At 36.9% G+C, this 22,171-nt stretch overlaps 1 protein-coding gene across 1 annotated transcript in view; it reads right to left on the reverse strand.

The window, feature by feature from the left end:
• Positions 1-22,171, reverse strand: part of LOC124556067 (serine-rich adhesin for platelets-like) — a 209,365-nt gene that overhangs the window by 19,834 nt on the left and 167,360 nt on the right. Inside the window, exons 4-5 of the mRNA XM_047130096.1 lie at positions 17,922-18,160; positions 15,912-16,220 (exon numbers count right to left, since the gene is read on the reverse strand). Coding sequence (XP_046986052.1) covers positions 15,912-16,220; positions 17,922-18,160 — 548 coding nt within the window. The remainder of the gene's footprint in view (positions 1-15,911; positions 16,221-17,921; positions 18,161-22,171) is intronic.

Here is a 22,171-nt window from a genome sequence, read left to right on the forward strand (position 1 = left end):
AATGTGCCAGTAAAATTTTAAATAATGAAATTAATCTCCGATGTTCTGGGCCCAAAATTCTTCTAAGTCACTAGTCTTCAATGTATTAAGTTTTAAATGAGAGTCAAATGTTCTGTGATTTAAGAAATTCATTGCACATTCGCACACGTAACATAATTCATCTAGTATAAAAGGAAACTTACTTTGAAACTAATGCTTTTCAAAGCACCACTCGCAGTATTTTCTAGTGACCTGTTAGAAATAGCTTCATTTCAGCAGTTGCCAGAAAACATGCATTACTGCGCATGGGCAGCTACGATGATGTAGGAAGCCCATATGTTCGTACATATATAGTATTAAGAGATCTTACACGATGTCACAAAATAAATAGGATACTCCAAGAGCAGCGGAATTTCGTACACCATATTAAAATGCACAATTTGGTTTACAGTGCACATTCATGATGTCCAGATTCACAATGAAGTAGGCCCCAATCCGATACTAACATTTCAGCGTGGTTTTCTGGATGCAAATTTTCTTGGAGTACCAGTACTGTATTACCAATGTTTGGTTCTTTATTATGGCATAATGCCAAACATGACAGAAGATGAAAATGTGCACTTGAAATTCAGTGAACTGTTGAAACTAGCAAATAGCGTGGTATGAAACACTTCGTTTCTAATAAATTGACTACCTCTGGGGAAAATATTAATAAAAGCCACATTCATTTAGCAAATCAATAAAAATAACTTTATTGTTCTGCAAGGTGACTGACTGCTGAAAACGTGGAAATAAACATCAGAAAACTGAAAAAAACTAATAACATGTTAGCCTTCTGTAATTATGCGAATGTATTTTAATTCACTTGCTAGCTCCCAACCACAGAAATCTGTTTTGTTTTCATTTGATGTGATAAGTGCAAATGAAGAGAAAACAGCAAAATCACTAAACGTAAACACGGCTTATGTGGAGACTAACCCCCTCCCCACTACAACCCTGACTGCAATGCGCATGCGGCAATCTGGCAGCTTGGATGCACCAGAAAAATTTTTTGCGGGTAGCATCTGGCTGCTTGTTGCTACTGCTGATACAGCTAACAGCCACACTTCAAGTAGCTGGAAGCTGGAGAAGGCACTGCCCATTCACGACTTAACTGCGCATGCACGTGTTTACAGGCAACTGTACTTTGTTCAAACAGTTGTGATGTCATGCTTGTCGGGAGCAGTTTATTGTTATGAAGTATTCCATAGTCTTCGTCCTCAAACCTTTGACACATTTTGCTGTTTATCAGTTCTTACCAGTGAAAATTACAAAGAATTAACTGAAATCTAAAACAATGAAAAATACCTGGGATTGTAAAAAATTCCTGGGTTTTTCTCGGTCTCCTCCTGGATGAAAAAATTCCTGGGTCTTTCCCAGGTTTCCCAGAGTGTATACATCCTGTTCTATTATGGTTGTCACGTGGCTGCTGACATCACATTCTGATATGCTACTCGACAATTTTAAGTGAAGATTGCTATGGAAGGGCGCTGGTATGGTAGGCTATTGCCTGTGCTACTCTGGCAGGCGAATAGTAGGCAACAGCGAATTGGCAGCTTGTACTCACAGGGAATATTTGGGGAGCTGCTGCCTGACAAACACATGTATCTGATGGGCTGTAACTGCTGACAGCCAGGGTGATAACTTCCAGCCCTCCTCCCATGGCATTAAATTATTTCAATGGCCTCTCTTATTTTTCTCTGCTGCATCACCAGCTGCCATGCAAGCACATGAGGGTCTTTGAAATTTCACCACAATCACACTGAAGTTTGCAGATGCATGAAGTATGGAGAGATCTGCAGAATCTTTTGTGTGCCTCAAGAGATCTCTGATTTTGCTGCCATTCTGGAGTATTGGTTTAATTCCTCCACGGGTGCTGACATTTCTCACACGATGTAAATGAGCAATTTGAAGAGGTCCTTTCGTTCCCTTGCTTGTTTTATCTTCACTGTGCCTCAAAGCTCATAGAACAGTTTTGCTGCTATATCCGTTTGCATGGAATGTTGTCCTGAGCTTGTCCACTTCATTTTGGAGTTTGTTTGCATCACTAATGTGGTGTTCTCGGCCTGTAGCATATAAAATATAGTGTCCTTTTGTGCTGGGTGGTATGTTGGTGTGCATTGGTTTCCTATACATTATGTGTCCTATTCTGCTGCTAGATTTTCTGTACCCTCTGATATCCAGAAAAGTAATCGCTCTGTTATTTTCTATTTCTAGCACGAACTGTATGTTTTTATGTAAGCTGATTAGGTGTTCATGAAATCTGTGTAGTTCTGCTTCCTTATGCAGACATGTGACAAAGATGTCATCTACGTACCTCAGCCAACAACATAGGCACAGTCGTGCCGATCTTAACAATGTCTGTCTGAATGTTTCCATGAATACATCAGCTGCTACAGGTGGCAGGGAGGGAGAGCGTCCATGGCCACTCTGTCAGCTCAAAAAAACTGCAATACACTCATGGATGCCATTGCTGGCACATTGAGTGGCACAGTGTAGAGTTTCTGGGCCAGACTGACTTCAATTTGTTCACTGATGGCTGCAATGTGTTGAGACAACACAGTGCTAAGAGGAATCTAATAGCCTACATTGCTAAGTGTCACAACAGACAAATGATGATTATTACGATTTACAATGGTACTTGATAAAAGAAGAGATTGCATCATGATTTTTGCATCTGTAACTAACCAACTGATGGCAGTTTAAGTGGTTGGTTAACAAGGGCACAGTTGTATTTACATTGTTCTAGAACAGGAGCACTATGTATAGACTTAATATAAGTTTCAACAGTTGCACAGAACAAGATGAAATTCGATTCATTATGTGTAGGATTGCTTAAAACCTACTTTCAGTGTTTCTATAGAATTTCTTGGACCGGTTTAGGGAAACCACGCAAAACTTTTATTTAGATGATAAGGCGGGGACCAAAATCATCATCCTACCGAATGAAAATCCACTGTCTTTATCACTGTGTTTCCTTGACTTTCAACAACACTGTTTGAGTGTCCTTAATCTAAACTTGTAGGCAATTTAGCACATGGTTGCATTTTCTTCTTCTTAGCTTTTTACTAGCTCTGCTGACCAGTTTTCAGATTGTTTGAAATATCTACAGAATGCTCTAATATGAGGAACTAAGGTTTCTAGTTGCTTGTTGCAAGGTAATTTGACTGACTGACATCTTTGGTATTATGATGAATGTATTTTGGCACAAAAAGTCAGTCAGACAAATGTATTTCACTGCACCAAATCAAGACCATGTCTCCCCACCTGATAATAGCATTCCATGAGGTCAAAACTGCTCATGATTTGTCAATTAATGAATTGCAACTCAAGCTGCCAAGTTCATCATAAATTATAAGCTGTTACTGACTGCCCTACAGCACTAAAATGGGAAAGTCAAGTTGGCTAGATTCTGAACACTACACTGAAATACAGGATATCAGTGGCAACAAACAAGCAATAATCTTGAAACAGGCAAAGAAGTAGTTTAAAATGTCCTTAGTTATGAACCATACGATTAAATCACTGTATTTTACATAAGGTGACCGAATAATATGCTCGTATCAATCATTCAGAATGTAATGCGAGCTGGTTACAGCTTCATCTCTCACATGGCATTAGAGTTATTAAAATTTATAGTGCCACCACTATGATAATTATCACTGGACTTGCCCCATATAATCACTGTCCTATATGCTAGGTCTTCACCAAAAGTCATCACTGTAACTGATACTTCTCATAAATTTCACCTATTATCTTACAAATCACAGTATACATCAGCCCACTAATCTCATCAGTCACCACATCTCATTTTCAGAAAATACTGGGAACTTTTGTAACTCTTTCACTGAAATAGTCATTTTGAAAATTTTAGAACTAGAGTTATAGTCATCTACAGTGACTTTTATTATCACACATCAAAATATTAGCAACACATCCATCTACAGGAGCATCTCTGGAATGATTTACACTACCAAAACAGACCGACTTATTTTTTAAAAAAAAAATCCAGTTTTTGTTAAAATCATACAGACAAATAAAAAACTAATTATAACAACACTGCCAACAACAATTTTGGTGACAATGAGCCAATTAAGGGTGGAATTATTTTTTTGCTCTCAAATTATTTACGCACATACAAGGTAAATACTGTCTTTTTAAATACGGACCACTTCAAGAGCTGAATGCCTTCAGTATTGTGGACGAGCAACTCTTGAAGTACGTTCTAGAACCCATCTTCTGATAACTTCTGAATTACTTCTTATTTGTGTAAATTGTTTTGCCACAAATCTCTGATAACAAGTAGAGCCTGAGACACATGGGATGTGTGAAGCACATTCTGCCCGAATATGTATCTGTAGCCCTGGGTGTTTTCATCATATATGGCAAGTTACAATCTCCAAGTACGTAAAACTCATTTGTAGTTGGCTACAGTATTTCACATTCATAAATGGTCTGGAGCCCACTAAAAAGAGACCACTCCAATAACTTCCTTTCAGGCCAAACAATCTTACAAAGGAATGGTCAGACTTGTCATGCCAAAACATGCATTGCTTTTTTTAGCACTGTTATTTTACTGTGCAAAAGGTCCGTATGCAAAATTGTAGCTGCTGACATAAACTGGTAGTCACCTAAAAAAATCACGAACATGGCTGTGTTTCCTGCTTGGCGCTTGCAGGGAGGGCTGGCCACCCCTGGAAATGGCGAGTCGCGAGTGTTGTGCTCATGGTCGGGAAGTGCGGCTGTCTTATCGCGACGTTCACTGAAGAGGAATATCGCTGCACGGTTTTGGTGGAAAGAGGAAACAAATATTTGTTTCTGTGGCATGCACGTCTTTTTAATTTCTGGTACGTATTTCGAAACATACCATCCTGAAACTGGTTAGAGAGGTGAACGATGTTCTGTACATGTTCATCTATACTCCGCAAGCCACTTTATGGTGAACATTTAATCTCCCCTCACAGGTGATGGCGAACCCTGTAAATGTTTAGCTGCTTGCCATGGAGACATACCACAGACGCCAAATGAAGCAATCAATAGAAAACACGCATGAAGACTGTGTGTTGTGCGACATTGTTGTTGAGCTTCTAGACGAGCATATAAATGGCGCAGACATGTGGCTAGAAACAACTGAAACACTCGATATTGCAGACTGTGAATCTACAGACGGCGAAGACACCGACGAAAGTTGAACTCATGAAGACTCTTCGAGTGATGGTGCCACGTACCATCATCAATTATCTCCGAAAGTAACACCAGCAACTACAATTACCTTATCAGCCAAAGAAAAAGCGGTGACGTATTGGTTGAACGAAAGTGGTAAGAAACGCCTACATGTCGGTACTGTTCAAAATAAGTATCGCTTTGTCAGTTCTGAACGTGAATTGTACAGATGGAAAAAGGAAGTCGCTGGACGACGTAAGAGTCGACTGGAAATTGCGACGGAGATAAATGCGCGACTTTTTGAGCTATTTACTGATGCCAGACACAGTAATTTAGTGTCAGCGATACAACTTTGTGTGATTGGGCATTAGAGATCGCCAACGCGATAGGCGCTAAAGAATTTACAGCTTCTGAAAGTTGGATTAGTCGCTTCAAAAATCACATAAAATTGTGGCAAGAAAAATAACAAAATTTGTTTCGAGAAACAGGTCGGAATATGAAGTGACACAAATCGAAATGATAGAAGCTTTTCTTACGAATGCAAAAAATAAGATCGATAGTTTTAGTGAATCGTACGTGTACAATGCAGATCAGTCAGGTTGCGTGCGAAAAGAACACTGTCATTCAAAGGGGAAAAACATATTGAGGCGATTGCGCAGTTCACGACTGCACTCACCCATTCATACGCTATAATGCCCATAATTAGTCTGGATGGTTCACTGTGTGTCTTCAGGAACAAATCTAGTCTTCTAGATTTGTGGTCAGGTCATAAAAGGTCTGATTCATTATAAGCTGTATTCCGAGCCCACCGTGACAAAGAAGTAGAGATACTTCAGATTCCACCCGACACCACGAACGTAATTCAACCTTTAGACAGAGAATTTTTCCGTCAGTGGAAGGCATTTTACAGAAAAGTAACAGAGAAAATTATTGTGTGCAGATCACTGCAATTTCCTGTCTATCACCGTGACAATATTCTCAAGCTGCAATCAGTAGTACATTATCAATTTTCCTCCCCACGGTTTCTGAATTTGATTAAATATGCGTGGCACTCCTCGAAATATACCGATACTAGGCCTGATTCATTTCTAACACCAGCCCAGTTTTGTCTACGGACATCTAACAACGTCTGTGATTCGCAGGGCTGTCATATGTCGTCTTTGCTTGTATGTTCTTGGTGCACAAAAAACCTATGTTTTGAACATTGTGTCAATATTTCGCATTTTTGCGGTATTTACAAGAAATAAAATTTGGACTTGTTATAAACCGTATATTTATTTGTGTCTATTTCATAGCTATTTGGAAAGAATGTTGTAGATAACATATCAGCCATATTTGTCAACGAATGTTAATCATACGATCGCTTTCACTGGGGGAATCAGCTCTCTCACTGCTGTGGCAAGAAAGCGGCGTGTAGCTAACGCCCCCTTGTCCCTTGATGGCGTTGGTATAATGTAGCGAGAGAGGTCAGGGTTGTACAAGAGGCAGTTATAAGTGCGGAAACCATGCGATAATAATGTCTTACTTCATAAAATTGTTTACAGACTTCCAGGTCATGTCAACAGCTAAAATTCTGCATGCAGACTTCTTGCACTGTTAACTAACAGTGGTAAAAAAAGCAACACAGGTTTCGACAGGACAAGTCTGACCATTCCCTTGTTAGATGAGGTGTCAGTGAACCTAATACTTCCTTACTGTTTGCTTGTCATGTCCTAATAATGGATCGTGTAATAATGACACTTTGGTAAACCTGAACATGCCCTGTTACAAGTGTGTACTATTCCCAACACAAACCCAGTTACATCTGTTTATTTTCAACTCTAAGTTTTTGCGCAGTGACATATAAAATATTTTGTTCCGCAGTTATCACACGAGACATCTGTACAGAACATGTCTAAATTTTGGCTCTAAATATGTGTTGGACACTACTTTATCACTCTTGTGGCTTTAAGTATGGTGCTCCACCATTTGCTTTGCAATCAACCACAATCTTGTACTTCAGACTTTTTTACTATATGTTAGCTGCAACAGTATGTAAGCAGACATGGAAGTTTATCTGAACAGAAGCAAAATATCACAGTTGTAAATTACATACTGTAAGCAAATTCCATTTTCATACTTTCTTATACTATTGTCAGACTCCGGAGCATTAACATATGGGCCATTCCATGCGAAGTGGTTTAATTTTGGAAGCAGTTCCCACATGACCATAACAGATTTTGATGAAACTTTGTGTGAACATACAAATGTTTCCAGTAAACACTGGTAATGTTTCATACGCACTAGTTCAATATTTCCAGAGAAAGACATTTGTTTGACCCCATAGTGTAGTTATCAATAGGACACTGAGTTTTGGCAACTTTGGGAGATGTGGTATCTCTGACAATATTTTCTTAAAAGGAACAAAACTACGCCATCTTGTACAACTTTTTGCACTCTTTTAAGCGAAATAAAAAAGAAAAATATTTCCTCAACAATTTTTGTATGGATAATTTGAAGCAAAGTTAGCCGAAAAATAGATGCTTTTTTTTTTTTATTTTTTTTTATTTTTTTTTTATTTTTTTTTTTTTTAAAAAAGGGAAGTTTAGCTTTTTACATATCCGGAAGTAATTATCCAATAAACCTGAAACTTTTCATATAATAATTTACCAATACAAGGTCACAGAATATGAAACTTCTTTTGCCTAATGCTTCCCTATAGCTTACAAATTGTGGGCAAAGTTCGTGATTTTCCTAAAAAATTCCAAAAATGGATATTTTTGGCTCACTTTTACAAAAAAAGTGCCTACTCCAAACTCTTTTAAATAATTTTCACTACAAATATCATAGTCTAAATCACCTAAAAGTTATATTTCATCCTGCAGTTTGAGCACATAAGGGCCTAGAAAACAATGAAAAGGTGAAACAAAAGTCAGCTGAAAAAAATAGATGCTGGGAGAGAGAAAATAATAATAATAATAATAATAATAATAATAATAATAAGTTCCTAAACATAGTAATGAAAAATTGGAAAACCACACTTAATATCCAAACAAATTCAAATAATATCACATCACAGCCAATACAGATTAAGTGTGGAATATACCAAGGAGACTCATTAAATCCTTTCTGGTTCTGCCTTGCTCTGAACCCACTATCCAACATGCTAAATAATACAAATTATGGATACAATATTACTGGAACATACCCACACAAAATCACACATCTGCTATACATGGATGATCTAAAACTACTGGCAGCAACAAATCAACAACTCAACCAATTACTAAAGATAACAGAAGTATTCAGCAATGATATAAATATGGCTTTTGGAACAGACAAATGTAAGAAAAATAGCATAGTCAAGGGAAAACATGCTAAACAAGAAGATTACATATTGGATAACCACAGCGACTGCATAGAAGCGATGGAAAAAACGGATGCCTATAAATATCTAGGATACAGACAAAAAATAGGAATAGATAATACAAATATTAAAGAAGATCTAAAAGAAAAATATAGACAAAGACTAACAAAAATACCGAAAACAAAATTGACTGCAAGAAACAAGACAAAAGCTATAAATACTTATGTTATACCAATATTGACCTACTCATTTGGAGTAGTGAAATGGAGTAACACAGATCTAGAAGCACTCAATACACTTACACGATCACAATGCCACAAATACAGAATACATCACATACATTCAGCAGCTGAAAGATTCACATTAAGCAGAAAGGAAGGAGGAAGGGGATTTATCGACATAAAAAACCTACATTATGGACAGGTAGACAATTTAAGAAAATTCTTTCTAGAACGAGCAGAAACTAGCAAAATACACAAAGCAATCACTCATATAAATACATCGGCTACACCACTGCAATTTCATAACCACTTCTACAACCCTTTTTAGATCACATAACATCAACAGATACGAAGAAAGTAAATTGAAAAAAGAAAACACTACATGGCAAGCACCCGTATCATCTAACACAGCCACACATCGATCAAGATGCATCCAACACATGGCTAAGAAAAGGCAATATATACAGTGAGACGGAAGGATTCATGATTGCAATACAGGATCAAACAATAAACACCAGATATTACAGCAAGCATATTATTAAAGATTCCAATACCACAACAGATAAATGCAGACTTTGCAAACAACAAATAGAAACAGTAGATCACATCACAAGCGGATGTACAATACTAGCAAATACAGAATACCCCAGAAGACATGACAATGTAGCAAAAATAATACATCAACAGCTTGCCTTACAACATAAACTTATAAAACAACATGTTCCCACATACAAGTATGCACCACAAAATGTACTAGAGAACGATGAATACAAATTATACTGGAACAGAACCATTATAACAGATAAAACACCACCACATAACAAACCGGACATCATACTCACCAATAAAAAGAAGAAATTAACACAACTAATCGAAATATCCATACCCAATACAACAAATATACAAAAGAAAACAGGAGAAAAAATTGAAAAATACATCCAACTGGCTGAGGAAGTCAAGGACATGTGGCATCAGGATAAAGTTGACATCCTACCAATTATACTATCAACTACAGGAGTCATACCACACAATATCCACCAGTACATCAATGCAATACAGCTACATCCATACTTATATATACAACTACAGAAATCTGTAATTATTGACACTTGTTCAATTACTCGAAAGTTCCTAAATGCAATGTAACATATACCATACAGTTAAAAGGAAGTCACACTTGATCAAGGTCCGCGTCACCTTCCATTTTTAACCAGACAATGTCTGAGACAAGAAAGAAATAATAATAATAATAATAATAATAATAATAATAATGATTTTATGTTTAATTTTTAATATATCTGAAAATAACTGTGGTACAAACTTGAAACTTAGCACTTACCAATAAAATGCTTAGAATATAAAATTTAATTCTCCTGCTTCTTTCCAATAGTTTACAAACTGAAGGCAAAGATGACAGATTTTTTAAAGAACATGAAAATGGCTATTTTTGGCCTACTTTTAGAGGGAAGAGTATTCTGTAAACTCTTTTAAACTGTTTTCATTAGAGAGACAATGTTCTAAATAAAAACTATATTTGGTTTTTCAATGCGATCCCAAAAAACAAGAAGTTGGAGGTGCACTGTAAATGTGCCCATATTCCACTAGCACTGAAATTAAATCTGACATTTTTTATTATGTTCTACAATCATTTAGTACTGTCTGTGAATGATAAGATCAAATATCCTGATGACTAGCAAATGAGCTTTAGTTAGAAAATTGCAAATAAGTATTTCTTGACATGTCTACTGCATTCAGCTCTGCAAAATTCTTTTTATAAAAAATTAAATCAAATAATGAATCCAATAAAAAGAATAGGTTCCTCTTTTTTGTGGCTCAAATAATTCGAGGTAATCAATTTGAAAAGTGGAATTTTTTGGGTTCCGTCTTGTAAAAATTTCCCATCAGTGACATCTCATCTGGCAGGCGGTAAAGTTTTCCTCATGACATTCTGCGGCAAATTAATTAAACCTGTCAAAAATTCAAGTAGCTTGACGTAAATGTAAGCTTACAATCCTAAAAGAAACGTCTTCTAGCTATTGTTGCTGACACTTATAGAAATGTATCATAAGGTTTGGGATCTTGTGTAAAAAGAACACATACCGAGTTTGTGAACCTGTGGTAAAGAAACCCATCTGTGGCTGCTGTTGCAACGCTATTGGGCATGGCCCATGTAGTGATGGGGATCCTGCTTTTCTCACTTTAGGAAGAACCAGCAGTGATTAAACCACCATGGACCATAGCAACAGGTTTATACAATTTTTCATCAGCACAATAATGTTCCACATAAGCCACAAACTATGCTAACACAAAGTACGCCGTACTTTAAACTTGAATTAAAACTTGCACAGCAATAGCATTATGCAATGAAAACACAAACTAATAATTCTCTGTAACACTAATTGACCCCAAAAAATGTCAGGAAGACTGCTATGAACCTCCTCCAAACTTACACAATGTGACAATGGAGTAAAGCAGAGGGTATGTTCCACTATACCAGTTATTAGAATTTCTTTCTGTTCCATTCATGGCACAGAGCACAGGAAGTTCGATTGGTTGAATGCCTCTACGCGTGCTGTAATTATTCTAATCTTATCTTCATGATCCCTATCAGCAATACATAGGAGACTAGTATATTCCTGGAGTGATCATTTAAAGCTGGTTCTTGAAACTTCGCTAATGGACTTTCTCAGGAATGTTTCTGTCTTCAAGAGTCTGCCAGTTCAATTCCTTTAGTGTCTCTGTGAAACTTTCCCATGGATTAAACAAACCTGTGACTATTCATGCTGCCCTCCTCTGTGAATGTTGAGTATCCCCCGTTAGTCCTACCTGGTATGGGTCCCACACAATTGAGCAATATTCTAGAATCGGTCACAGAACTGATTTGTAAGCTATCTCCTTTGTAGACTGTGTGCACTTCCCCAGTATTCTACCAATAAAGCAAAGTCTACCACTCACTTTAACCACGACTGAGCCTATGTGATCATTCCATTTTACATCCCTACAAAGTGTTACACCTAGGTATTTGTACGAGTTGGCCAATTCCAACAGTGACTCACTGATGATAGAGTCATAGGATAGTACATTTTTTCGTTTTGTGATGAGCAAAATTTTACATTTCTGGAACGTTTAGACGAAGTTGCCACTCTTTGTAACACTTTGAAATGTTATCAAGATCTGAGTGAATATTTATGTAGCTTCTTTCATATAGGACTTGATCATAGATAGGTAAATTATCTTCAAAAAGCCTGATTTTACTATTAATATTGCCTGCAATGTCGTTAATATACAACATGAACAGCAAGGGTCCCAACATACTTCGCTGGGGCACACCCGAAGTTACTTCTACATCTGATGATGACTCTTCATCCCAGATAACATGGTGTGTCGTCCCTACCAAAAGGTCTTCAATACAGTCGCAAGTTTCACTTGATACCCCATATGATCGTACTTTTGACAATAAGCGTAGGTGGGTACTGCATCAAATGCTCTTCGGAAATCAAGACATATTGCAGCTATCTGATTGCCTTGATCCAAAGCTTTCAGTGTATCACGTGAGAAAAATGCTGGTTGGGTGTATGATGTGTGATGCAGCTGTTATGCAACAGTTTTATTACCACGGTCTCCACTGCCCTGATAATGCACAGTTAAATTGTGAAGTTTATAACCAGTTTGATTCTGAAGTTATAGCAGAAAAACGGACTGAAATATGTAATGATGAGTTGTGACGAAAGACACCCCTCTTTTGAAGTTTTTTGAGTTATTCTTTATCTCATTTCCTAGTCATCAAGTCTTTCGATATTTCTTTCCTCAGAGAGCAATAAATAATTGTGTAACATAATAAAAGATGTCAGACTTGAGTACCACCAGAATATGGACTCATTTTCACTGAACCACCAACTTGGCATTTTTAGGGCCTTATTTCCTCACACTGCAAAACCAAATCTAGTTTTTAGGTGGCATAGAACATGTTCTCTCTAATGAAAACTGTTTAAAAAGAGATTGCAGACTATTTTTAGTAAAAGTGAACCAAAATAGCCATTTTTCACATTTCTAGAAAATATCATCACCTTTGCCCTCAATTTGTAAATTACTGCAATGCAGGAGAATGAAATTTTGTATTCGAAGACCTTGTATTGGGAAATTTATATGTGCCAAGTATCAGATTTATCCCCAAGGTACTTTCAGAGATATTAAAAGCTAAACTTCACATTTTTTCAAGCATCTATTTTTTCGGCCGCCTTTGCTTCAAATTACCATACAAAAATTGCTGAGTACCTACTTTTTTTTTAGTTCCATAAAGAGAGCGCAAGATGTTGTACATGATGGCTTAGTTTTGTTCCTTTCAAGAAAATACTGGCAGAGGTATAAGGTCTCAAAGATGCTGAAAACTCAAGGGGCATAGCTACGCTATGAGGTCAAACAAATGTCTGTATCTCTGGAAATATTGAACTAGTGATCGCGAAGCTTTACTGATGTTTATTAGTAACATATCTGACTGTTCATACATAATTTCATCAAAATCCGTGATGGTCATGGGGGAACCTCTAGATAGCCCAAATTATAATTCCTCATGAAAATTTGTTCACCACCATATGTGTGATGCACAAATGAAAAATGCTGGTCTCACTCTTAATTCACTTGCAGGGTGTATACATGGACAAGGAAAGAAAATTCGCGGGTTTTTCCCGGATTTCTTGGTTGAAAATACACTTTCTCCTGGCTAAAAATACTGTTTTTTCCATGTTAAGTGACAGTATACTTTTCCTCAGCACTGTAAAACTTAGCAATCCTTTGAATGTTTATGGTTTTATACACCGACATAGAATTTCCGAGCACTTTAGAAAACTAAACTCCGGGTGGGGGGGGGGGGGGGGGCACATCTTGGAAAGATCTTAGATGTGCAGCAGCATGTACACTGCTTATTTTCATGTTACGAAGGTATAAATTTGAATTCCACTAAAGACAGCAAGTTACTTTACAAAGCATAGAAATTGAGATTGCGGCATACTTTTGTAAGCCAGTCATAGCTCATGTCACATGATCTCGCCAGCTGATAACTCTTAAGAAGTGCGAACACACATATAAGAAAAGTTAATGGTTTAAATTAATATACATAGTGTTGCTAAAAGAAAAACAAAGCTTTCACATATAGTATTTGCCTCCAAGATTAATACGCTGCAAGAGAAGCTAAGCTTCCACATATAATGATGATCTTTTTCCGCGTGTTACACTTTAAGATACATCTCACAAATGTACCAGTAAATTTTTTTAATAACAACGTAAATGTCTGATGATCTGGGCTCGAAATTCTTCTAGATGGTCGTCCTCAAAGATTTGATTTTTGAACGAGAGTCAAGAAATTCATTGTACATTCTCGCACATAGTTCATGTTGCGTAAAAGGAAACTTACTTTGAAAGTAACACTTTTCAAACAACCAATCACAATATTTTCCCGTGACCTATTAGAAATAGGTTCATTTTAGCAGTTGCCAGAGAGCACCAGGTAACAGGCATCACTGCGCTTACGCAGCTACGATGACGCAGGAAGCCCACATCTTCGTACGTGTAGAACATTAAAAGATCTTGCATTACATCATAAAAGAAAAGAGACATCAGAGGATACTTCAAGAGCATTGGAATTTTGTGAACCATACTAAAATGCATGATTCAGCTTAAAGTGCACATCTGTATATCCAGAATCAGATGTACATTTTCTTGAGTACCAGTACTGTATTATCTCACGTTTAGTTCTTTATTATGGCATAATGCCATATGAGCTAGAAGACGGAAAACGTGCACTTGAAATGCAGCGAACAGTTGAAACTAGCCAACAGTGTGAAATTTAATACTTTGTTTCAAATAAATTGACTGCCTCAGTGCAAAAGTTTAATAAAAGCCAAATCTCTTTAGCAAACAGACAAAAATAACTTCATTGTTCTGCAAGGCATTTAATGCTTGACTGTCAGAAAGGTGGAAATAAAACCAGAAACAAACAACATTTTTTAGCCTTCAGTAATTATGCAAATGTATTTTAATTCATTTGATAGCTCCCGGCCACAGAAATCCGTTTTGTTTTAATTTAATGTGAGAGCAATAAATGAAGAGGAAATAGCAAAATCACTAAACGTAAACACGGGTCATGTGGAGACTACCCACCTCCCCACTACAACTTGGACTGCTCTGTGCATCAGCCCCGGATCTATGATATTTCTGAACCGCGGCAATACTAGATAGTGGAGCCCAGCCACACCTCTGTAGCCAGAAGCGGTAGAAGGTACTAGTCATATGCGACTCAACTACGCATGCACAAGAGCCCGCCCGCAACTGCTCAAACGAATCTAATATAAACAGCTGTCATGTCACACTCATCGGAGGCAATTTGTTGTTAGGAAGCATTGCATAGTCTTCCTAAAGCCTTTGACACACTTTTCTGTTGGCAGACGCTTGTATGAGCAATGTGTTTTATTGTTGTATATGGCGTATTTCCTTTGCGACTTAAATTTTATTTTCGTTTTTTTTCTGTCATTCATGTTTTGTTGCTGTAGCATTATTCTGCAGAAGCGGGATACAGTAATATCCTTTGTTAGAGCATTGGTTCTTACCAGTCAAAAATCACAATAATTTAACTGAAAACTAAAACAATGAAAAATTCCCGGAATTCTAAAAAATTCCCAGATGAAAAAATTCCCGGGTCATATGCACTTTGCACTTGCCTCGCAGTAGCAGACAGTATACACACACAACAACAAGCAGCTCAGTGGCACGACAGAATAAAATCTGATTCTGTTTCAGCATTAATATCATGGGAGCACCTAGAAACATGTATATACTTTAATACATTTGGTTAATGATAGGTGCCTTTCTCACTGCGGTCTTGGTCCTGTTCATCCTCCTCCTGCTCCCTTGCCTCATTACATATCACAGTCTATGTTGCATCTCATCTCAGTGGTAACAAATGGCCACTGACCATACACCTTGTCTATTATCATCACAATTACTCGGATTCTTTAAGAAGGATTACTTATCTATACACTAATGTTTCAATATCTACAGATATCTACAGTTTCATTACTTTATGTTTTTGCTGGCAAATATGATAATTTGCACAATCATTACTTTTATCTAAGGTATACATTAAATGTATCAGATATGGAATAAATTACCTTCTCCTCCAGAACTTCACACAATATATACATGTGTGTCACAGTAGCGGCAAGATGGGGCATGAGTCTCATATGATCACACACAAACTGGAAGTCCATTTCACAACACAACACAAACTCACTTGCAACATCTTTTAACAACATATTTTCACATTCTGGCGTTCTTAACGCCAAACTCAAAAAATACTTAGCAGCAAATTTTGCTACATTTTTGCACAGTCCCGGCCATTCTGAACATGGAACTATACTCTTTATCCTTGTCAGACTTTTCATAAACTTCAATCCTTCATTCAGGTTCATTATTCTGATCTGCAACAATAGAAAAACAGTAAACTACAACAGTCAATGGACAGCAGTAAATAAAATACTGGATCTAATGAAATTATTTGAGAACGCAAGTTACTACAAACATCACTACCCAAAGAAACATGTTAGCTAATTTTGATAGTTATTAAACTGCTAAACTTTTCAGCATCCACAAAGAGGTGGAAGAAGGGAGGGAGTAATTGAAGGAGGGAGGGGGATCTATCAATCGGAGGAGGAGGAGGAGGAGGAGGAGGAGGGATCGATCAATCTATTGATCAAGGGGGGTTGATCATTTGATGGAGGGAGGGAGAGGTCAAGAGGAGGAGGAGAGGAAGTTCAACAGCCCATTGATGGTGAGGTCTTTGAGAGAGAGAGAGAGAGAGAGAGAGAGAGAGAGAGAGAGAGAGAGAGAGAGAGAGAGACGGGGGGGGGGGGGGGGGGGGGATTTCTGATTTGACAAGGGTGAGAAAAGGAACTGACCAAGTCCTTTTCAAAAGGAGTATCCCAAAATTTAACGCGACTCATTTTCTTGACAAAGACGGAACTATATTCGTTGACAGGCTAGTACAAGGTGAAACAGTTAATGCCAACACATTGCTGAGGTCTTCAAGAGCAAGTGCAGGGGGTGCTTATTCACAACAACACTATTCCCCATGACTCGCATATCTTTAGCCCCTTAAAACAATCTCTGAAAGGTGAGACTTGGTGAGACTTTCACCTATGATATACAGGTGTAGATTGAAAACTGGATCCATTAGCAACCCAGGAGATTCTACACTGAAGCCATCTAGTCTATTCTTATGTTCTGGGATCGATGTGCTGCTGTCAATGGCAATTATGTATATTTGTACTGTTCCACATTAATTGTAATTATAATAAAGTCCATTACAGACAGAACACAGGCTTGGATTAGTTAAGGACAGGAAAGGAAATGAACCAGGTTCCTTTCAATGGGACCATTCCAGTATTTGCATTAATCAATTACAGAAACAGCTGAATACTTAAATCTGAGGAAGACCTAAATCTGTATGTTCTGATGGAGATTAGAACTGAAGGTATATGTATTTGCCAGGGGTAAAATTCATAATGAGTGCTAGAATGAAGCCAAATCTATGTATCGCTAGTGACATACATTTTGCATTCAAGCCACACATTTTCAGTAATGCTTTAAATGGACAAATGCAGGTCAATGGAATATTGCTTTAACTTGGGCAGTATTTCTGACTGATAGAGAATTTCACATATTGGGGAAAGTGATATGCATTAAGTTGGCTGACACATGGCAGAACATTATTTGCTAGTTCAGGGGAAGATCATCCAAAATCAGAATGTGTCAACTTTTGAGAAAAAAATGACTTGTTAAAAAAACAGCTGGTGGATTGGCTGTTGGGTATGAAGACAATGGTGGCAACTTAGTTGAGAAGGGTAAAATATAGTCTGCATATTCTGAAATAAACTCTGGGGGAAAAGAAAATTACAGTGTCAAACATGTGATACCGCAAAAAGATGTAATAACCAGTCAAAGACGTAAAACAGTATGCGACACATTTCACACAAAAGCTAAAGAGGCAATGCAGCCAATGTTACACAGCCAAAAAATTCAACAAAAGTAATAAAAACAGAAAAAGCAAACTGCTCAGTTCATAACATTTTGTTTAGTATGTTGGTTCTTATTATCAATACATACTGAAGAACATAACTTACATAATCAAGTAAGTTATCACTCTTCCTGAATTTTAAAAGCAGGACCAGGTATGTGTAATGAACAAACATGGTGTCCTCCTCAGGTGCATCTTCTGCCCATGATGGATCATGAAATGATAAACATGCTGCTACAAACTCAGCGTATTTGAAAGTTGAGTACTCCGACAATCCTTCTTCAACCAATATCTGCAGTCTCATTATAACTATGCATGAAGTTTCATATTTACAAAAATTAAGGGCTGCAACAGAAACAGATTGCAACAATTACTTTGAATTGTCACTGCAAATACGAAGAATAAATGCTTTCAAGTTGTTAGTCAGAATGGTGTCCCATTTACAGTTACTGGCAATATTACTAATGCAGGACTGTACAATAATATACATCAGAAATTTACTAAAGAAAGTTGGTTAGTAAAATAAAGTAACAATTTTATCTCAATTATCAATAGAAACAAAAAGAGAAAGAAAAGTAACTACTAACATTCAGATTAAGAATTTCAATAATTAAATTCTCATATTATAATTAAATTTATAACTTAATACAGTTTTTGAATATAATTATTAAAGTCAGAAATAAGCATAAAACACAGGAGCATATGGTATGAAGTAAATGATAATTTACCGTACTTGTGTACTGTAGTTTGGAGGAAAGTCTAACTGTTGTAATATGAACAAAATATTATCTGAATGAAGCTTGCTACTGATGAAACTGTGTTCATCACAAAGACTCTAACTTGGACTTTTGCTTTTTACAGGCAGTGCTCAAACCCATCAAGCCATCTGAGCATCCCTCTTGACACCACTAAACTTAAATCTGTCACCATTTACCTCTCTATCACTCTTCCAAACTCCACATAAGTTCTGCTGCATATCTTCCTCGGCTAAGGAGAGATGCTGGTAGATTGAAGCTACGAGTTGGGCTTTGAGGTACTGTCAACTGGGTCAATTAATATGAGCATTGCCTATGAAGAGACAGAGTTCTGCGTTCAAATCCTGATCCCCCCATACAGTTTTAATTTTGTCAGAAAGTTTCTAACTATTATCAGATTAACACCTCCATCAAACACAAATATCACATGCTAAATGACTTATACATTTATTGCAAGATGCTAATGTATCAATTCCAAGAATAGTTCAAGGTCCTTGTTTTATGAAGAAGAAACTTTGTGTTCTGACATTTACATATCAAATTTAAATTCACTGATTACCTCTGCACACCACATGTGGTTTGGTTTCTGTACGACATAAAATACAATGTTTTGGTTATGGCACAGTGAAGTCTTCTATTGCTTTGTTATGAGGGTATCAGAAACATACATTACTGAAGAAACAACTCTTCTATGCACTCAGTTTTCCCCCTCTTTTTATATACAGACATCCATGATGAGTAGAGAAAGGAACAAGTGACTGTCTCTTTCATTAGCCTCAATAAAATAGAGACTTTATTTGTAAATTAAGCATTATGTGATGATGTTCCTAGTAATGGTTTCACAAAGCCATAGTAGTTACAGGCACAACTATCACGGACGTGAAACTCATATGTAAAAAGAAAGAAAAATCTTAAGATGCTGATTATGTAGTTGCATTTCCATTTTAAATAGTTACACTAATGTATTTTCATTTGTTGTATGCTGACACAGTGACAAAACCCACATAAGAATCACGTTTCTTTCTGTTTATAAATGGATTTCATGTGATTGTGCCTGTAACTACTGTGGCTGTACTAAATGCTTATTAAGGAGGCCATCACATGTTGCTTCCTTCACACAGATGTGTGTGCTATATGCATTTAAAATCCTTTTACTGATATGTATGTAGAAAAGACCCAAGAGGAGCAAATTAACTAATTTTTAAATAGTGAAATGAAGTAGTTATTACAAATCAAAATGGCCTATGCAGGAAAATTACTTCTTGCAGGAATTCCTTACCACCAGCCATGGTTTGGCAAATTTCATGTACTCTAGGTAGAGTTATCATATTACGTTGACACTCTGTTCTGTGCTCTGGTGAAAAAGTGAAGGTGAGAGATGCACTCGGTAATTTGTTTCCTTTTCATACACTACATCTACCCAGCTGATAAACATAAGGCTGCACCACCCACAGCCCTGAAGGACAGCAGGAATTTCCAAGAAGGAGGAATAGTACATTTTAGGAAATGGTATTATAGACTAATCCAAATAATATATTCTACATAATGTGTGTCCAATTTTTATTGGTTACAGAGATAAGTTTTGATTTTACATGTCAGCATTCCAATTGATTTGTGTTTATCAACTCTCATTTTTATTTTGAAGTCATGTTTGGGTTTACGTAACTGGCTTTGTTCAATGTGATTATTATTGTGATTTGTTGGCCAATTTATATTGATTAAGCATGTTGCACATATTTACCAATGGTGAGTATGCTGTATGGTATTTGTGTACAGGTTTTGTAATGGAAATCCTGCTACTGCTACCTGGAGTAACTATATATGACTTCCTAACCACAAAGTACCAGACTTAAGAGGGTTTATTTCTAGTTTCACAAGACTGACTCAGTTCCTAGCAGTCATGTTTCTTCTAAGCATGCAAATGAATAATGTGCAGCTGAAGCAGAACACATTACTCAGGTGATAGAATGTATCTTTCAAAAAGACACAGAATTTCTATGTATATTGGTATTCCACAACAGGACTGTGGCTAACATTACATATGCATGCCACTATCTCTATCATTCACAGAGGTTTCAATACCGAGTTGGTGCCTTCGAAGGGACAAGTTTTCAAGAATACTTCTGTGTAAATGTGTGGTGTCATATGGTTGACAATTAGTTGATTGGGCCTGTTGCATTACCTCATTATCTAATAGAGCCCCAGTTACCTAGACTTTTTTGAAAATGAGCTTCCAGCATTATTGGAAGAGGTTTCTTTAGCTACAATGATTGTTATGTTCTTCCGACATTACAGGGCTCCTGCACATTCTAGTTGTCAATGACGCACTATCTAAACCTAATATTTCCCAGAAAATGGATTGCAGAAATGGTCATGGTTCTTAGTCACCACAATTCCCGGACCTTACCACCTTTAGATTGTTGGCTGTGGGGATTGTTGAAAAGCAAAGTCTACAAAGAAAATGTGTATACAAGAGAGAAATTGATTGATTGGATTATGAATAGTACTGTCCTAAAAAAAGAACTCAAGACAACCTGAGAAAAGTTGCTTGTGGTGTTTTCACGAGAATTTGAAAATGCACTGAAGCCAGAGGCGGAATTTATGAAAATCAACTTTGAAATTTTCATTTGCCTTAGCTTAACATCTTCTGTGAGTATTTGATTGGATTACATTCTACAAGCTTTATCTGTCTAACCAATAAGAATTGGACATGTTGTACACAATATTTTATTTGAAGTATTATAGAACAGTCAGGAAAAATTGTAGGGTGTTGCAGGGTAGGTTTAACTGAGAAGAAAAAATTTATACATTACACCACTTCCAATTTACCTAGCACTGAAGTTAGCCAAACAGGTTGTTACATGTGCAAATTCAGGCAGCCTGCCAGATACAGTGTTGCCAAATGTGTTCTTCATTTAGTTTCCTAAGCATAGAAGAGAGTGATATAAAAACTGAACATGGGGTGGTAGTAAGGACTGTACCCAAGTGAACAGCTGAGTAGTCTCTTACACTATTATCTATTCTATGAGAACAACTGACACAGACTGTATTTGGAAGGCTCTTGAATTTGTGTGTATGATGAACCGACAACTTCCTTGACAGTGAAATTGGAAACAGCTCAATGTATTGAATTTCTTCTTAACAATTATTTCTCAGCACAACCTATTCTGAACACCCTTTTAAGCTTTTCAGACTGTTTCTGCCCACCCTGCATACCACCACCTGAAATATTAACTATTCCTCTTTAACACCCTGTATATCACACTACCCAACATGGTGTTACTATTAATACAAATTAAAGGGAAATAGAAAGAAGATTTTTAAGGATATGTTGATAAAATCATGTTGCTATACCCTGAATAAACATACCAATACAATATACTGAAATTTCAAAAAGTATCATACTTACATAGAAATCAAATTTTAGTACAAAGCTCGGGAAAGAGAGCACATAAACTGAATCAGGGTGTATACGTGGACAAGGAAATACAATTCCTGGATTTTTCCTGGATCTCCCGGTTAAACATGCACTTTCTCCCGGGTGAAGATACACTTTTTCCATGTTAAGTGACAGTATACTTTCCCTCAGAACTGTAAAATT

Source organism: Schistocerca americana, chromosome X, assembly GCF_021461395.2.
Source record: "Schistocerca americana isolate TAMUIC-IGC-003095 chromosome X, iqSchAmer2.1, whole genome shotgun sequence".
NCBI classification, from domain to species: Eukaryota; Metazoa; Arthropoda; class Insecta; order Orthoptera; family Acrididae; genus Schistocerca; species Schistocerca americana.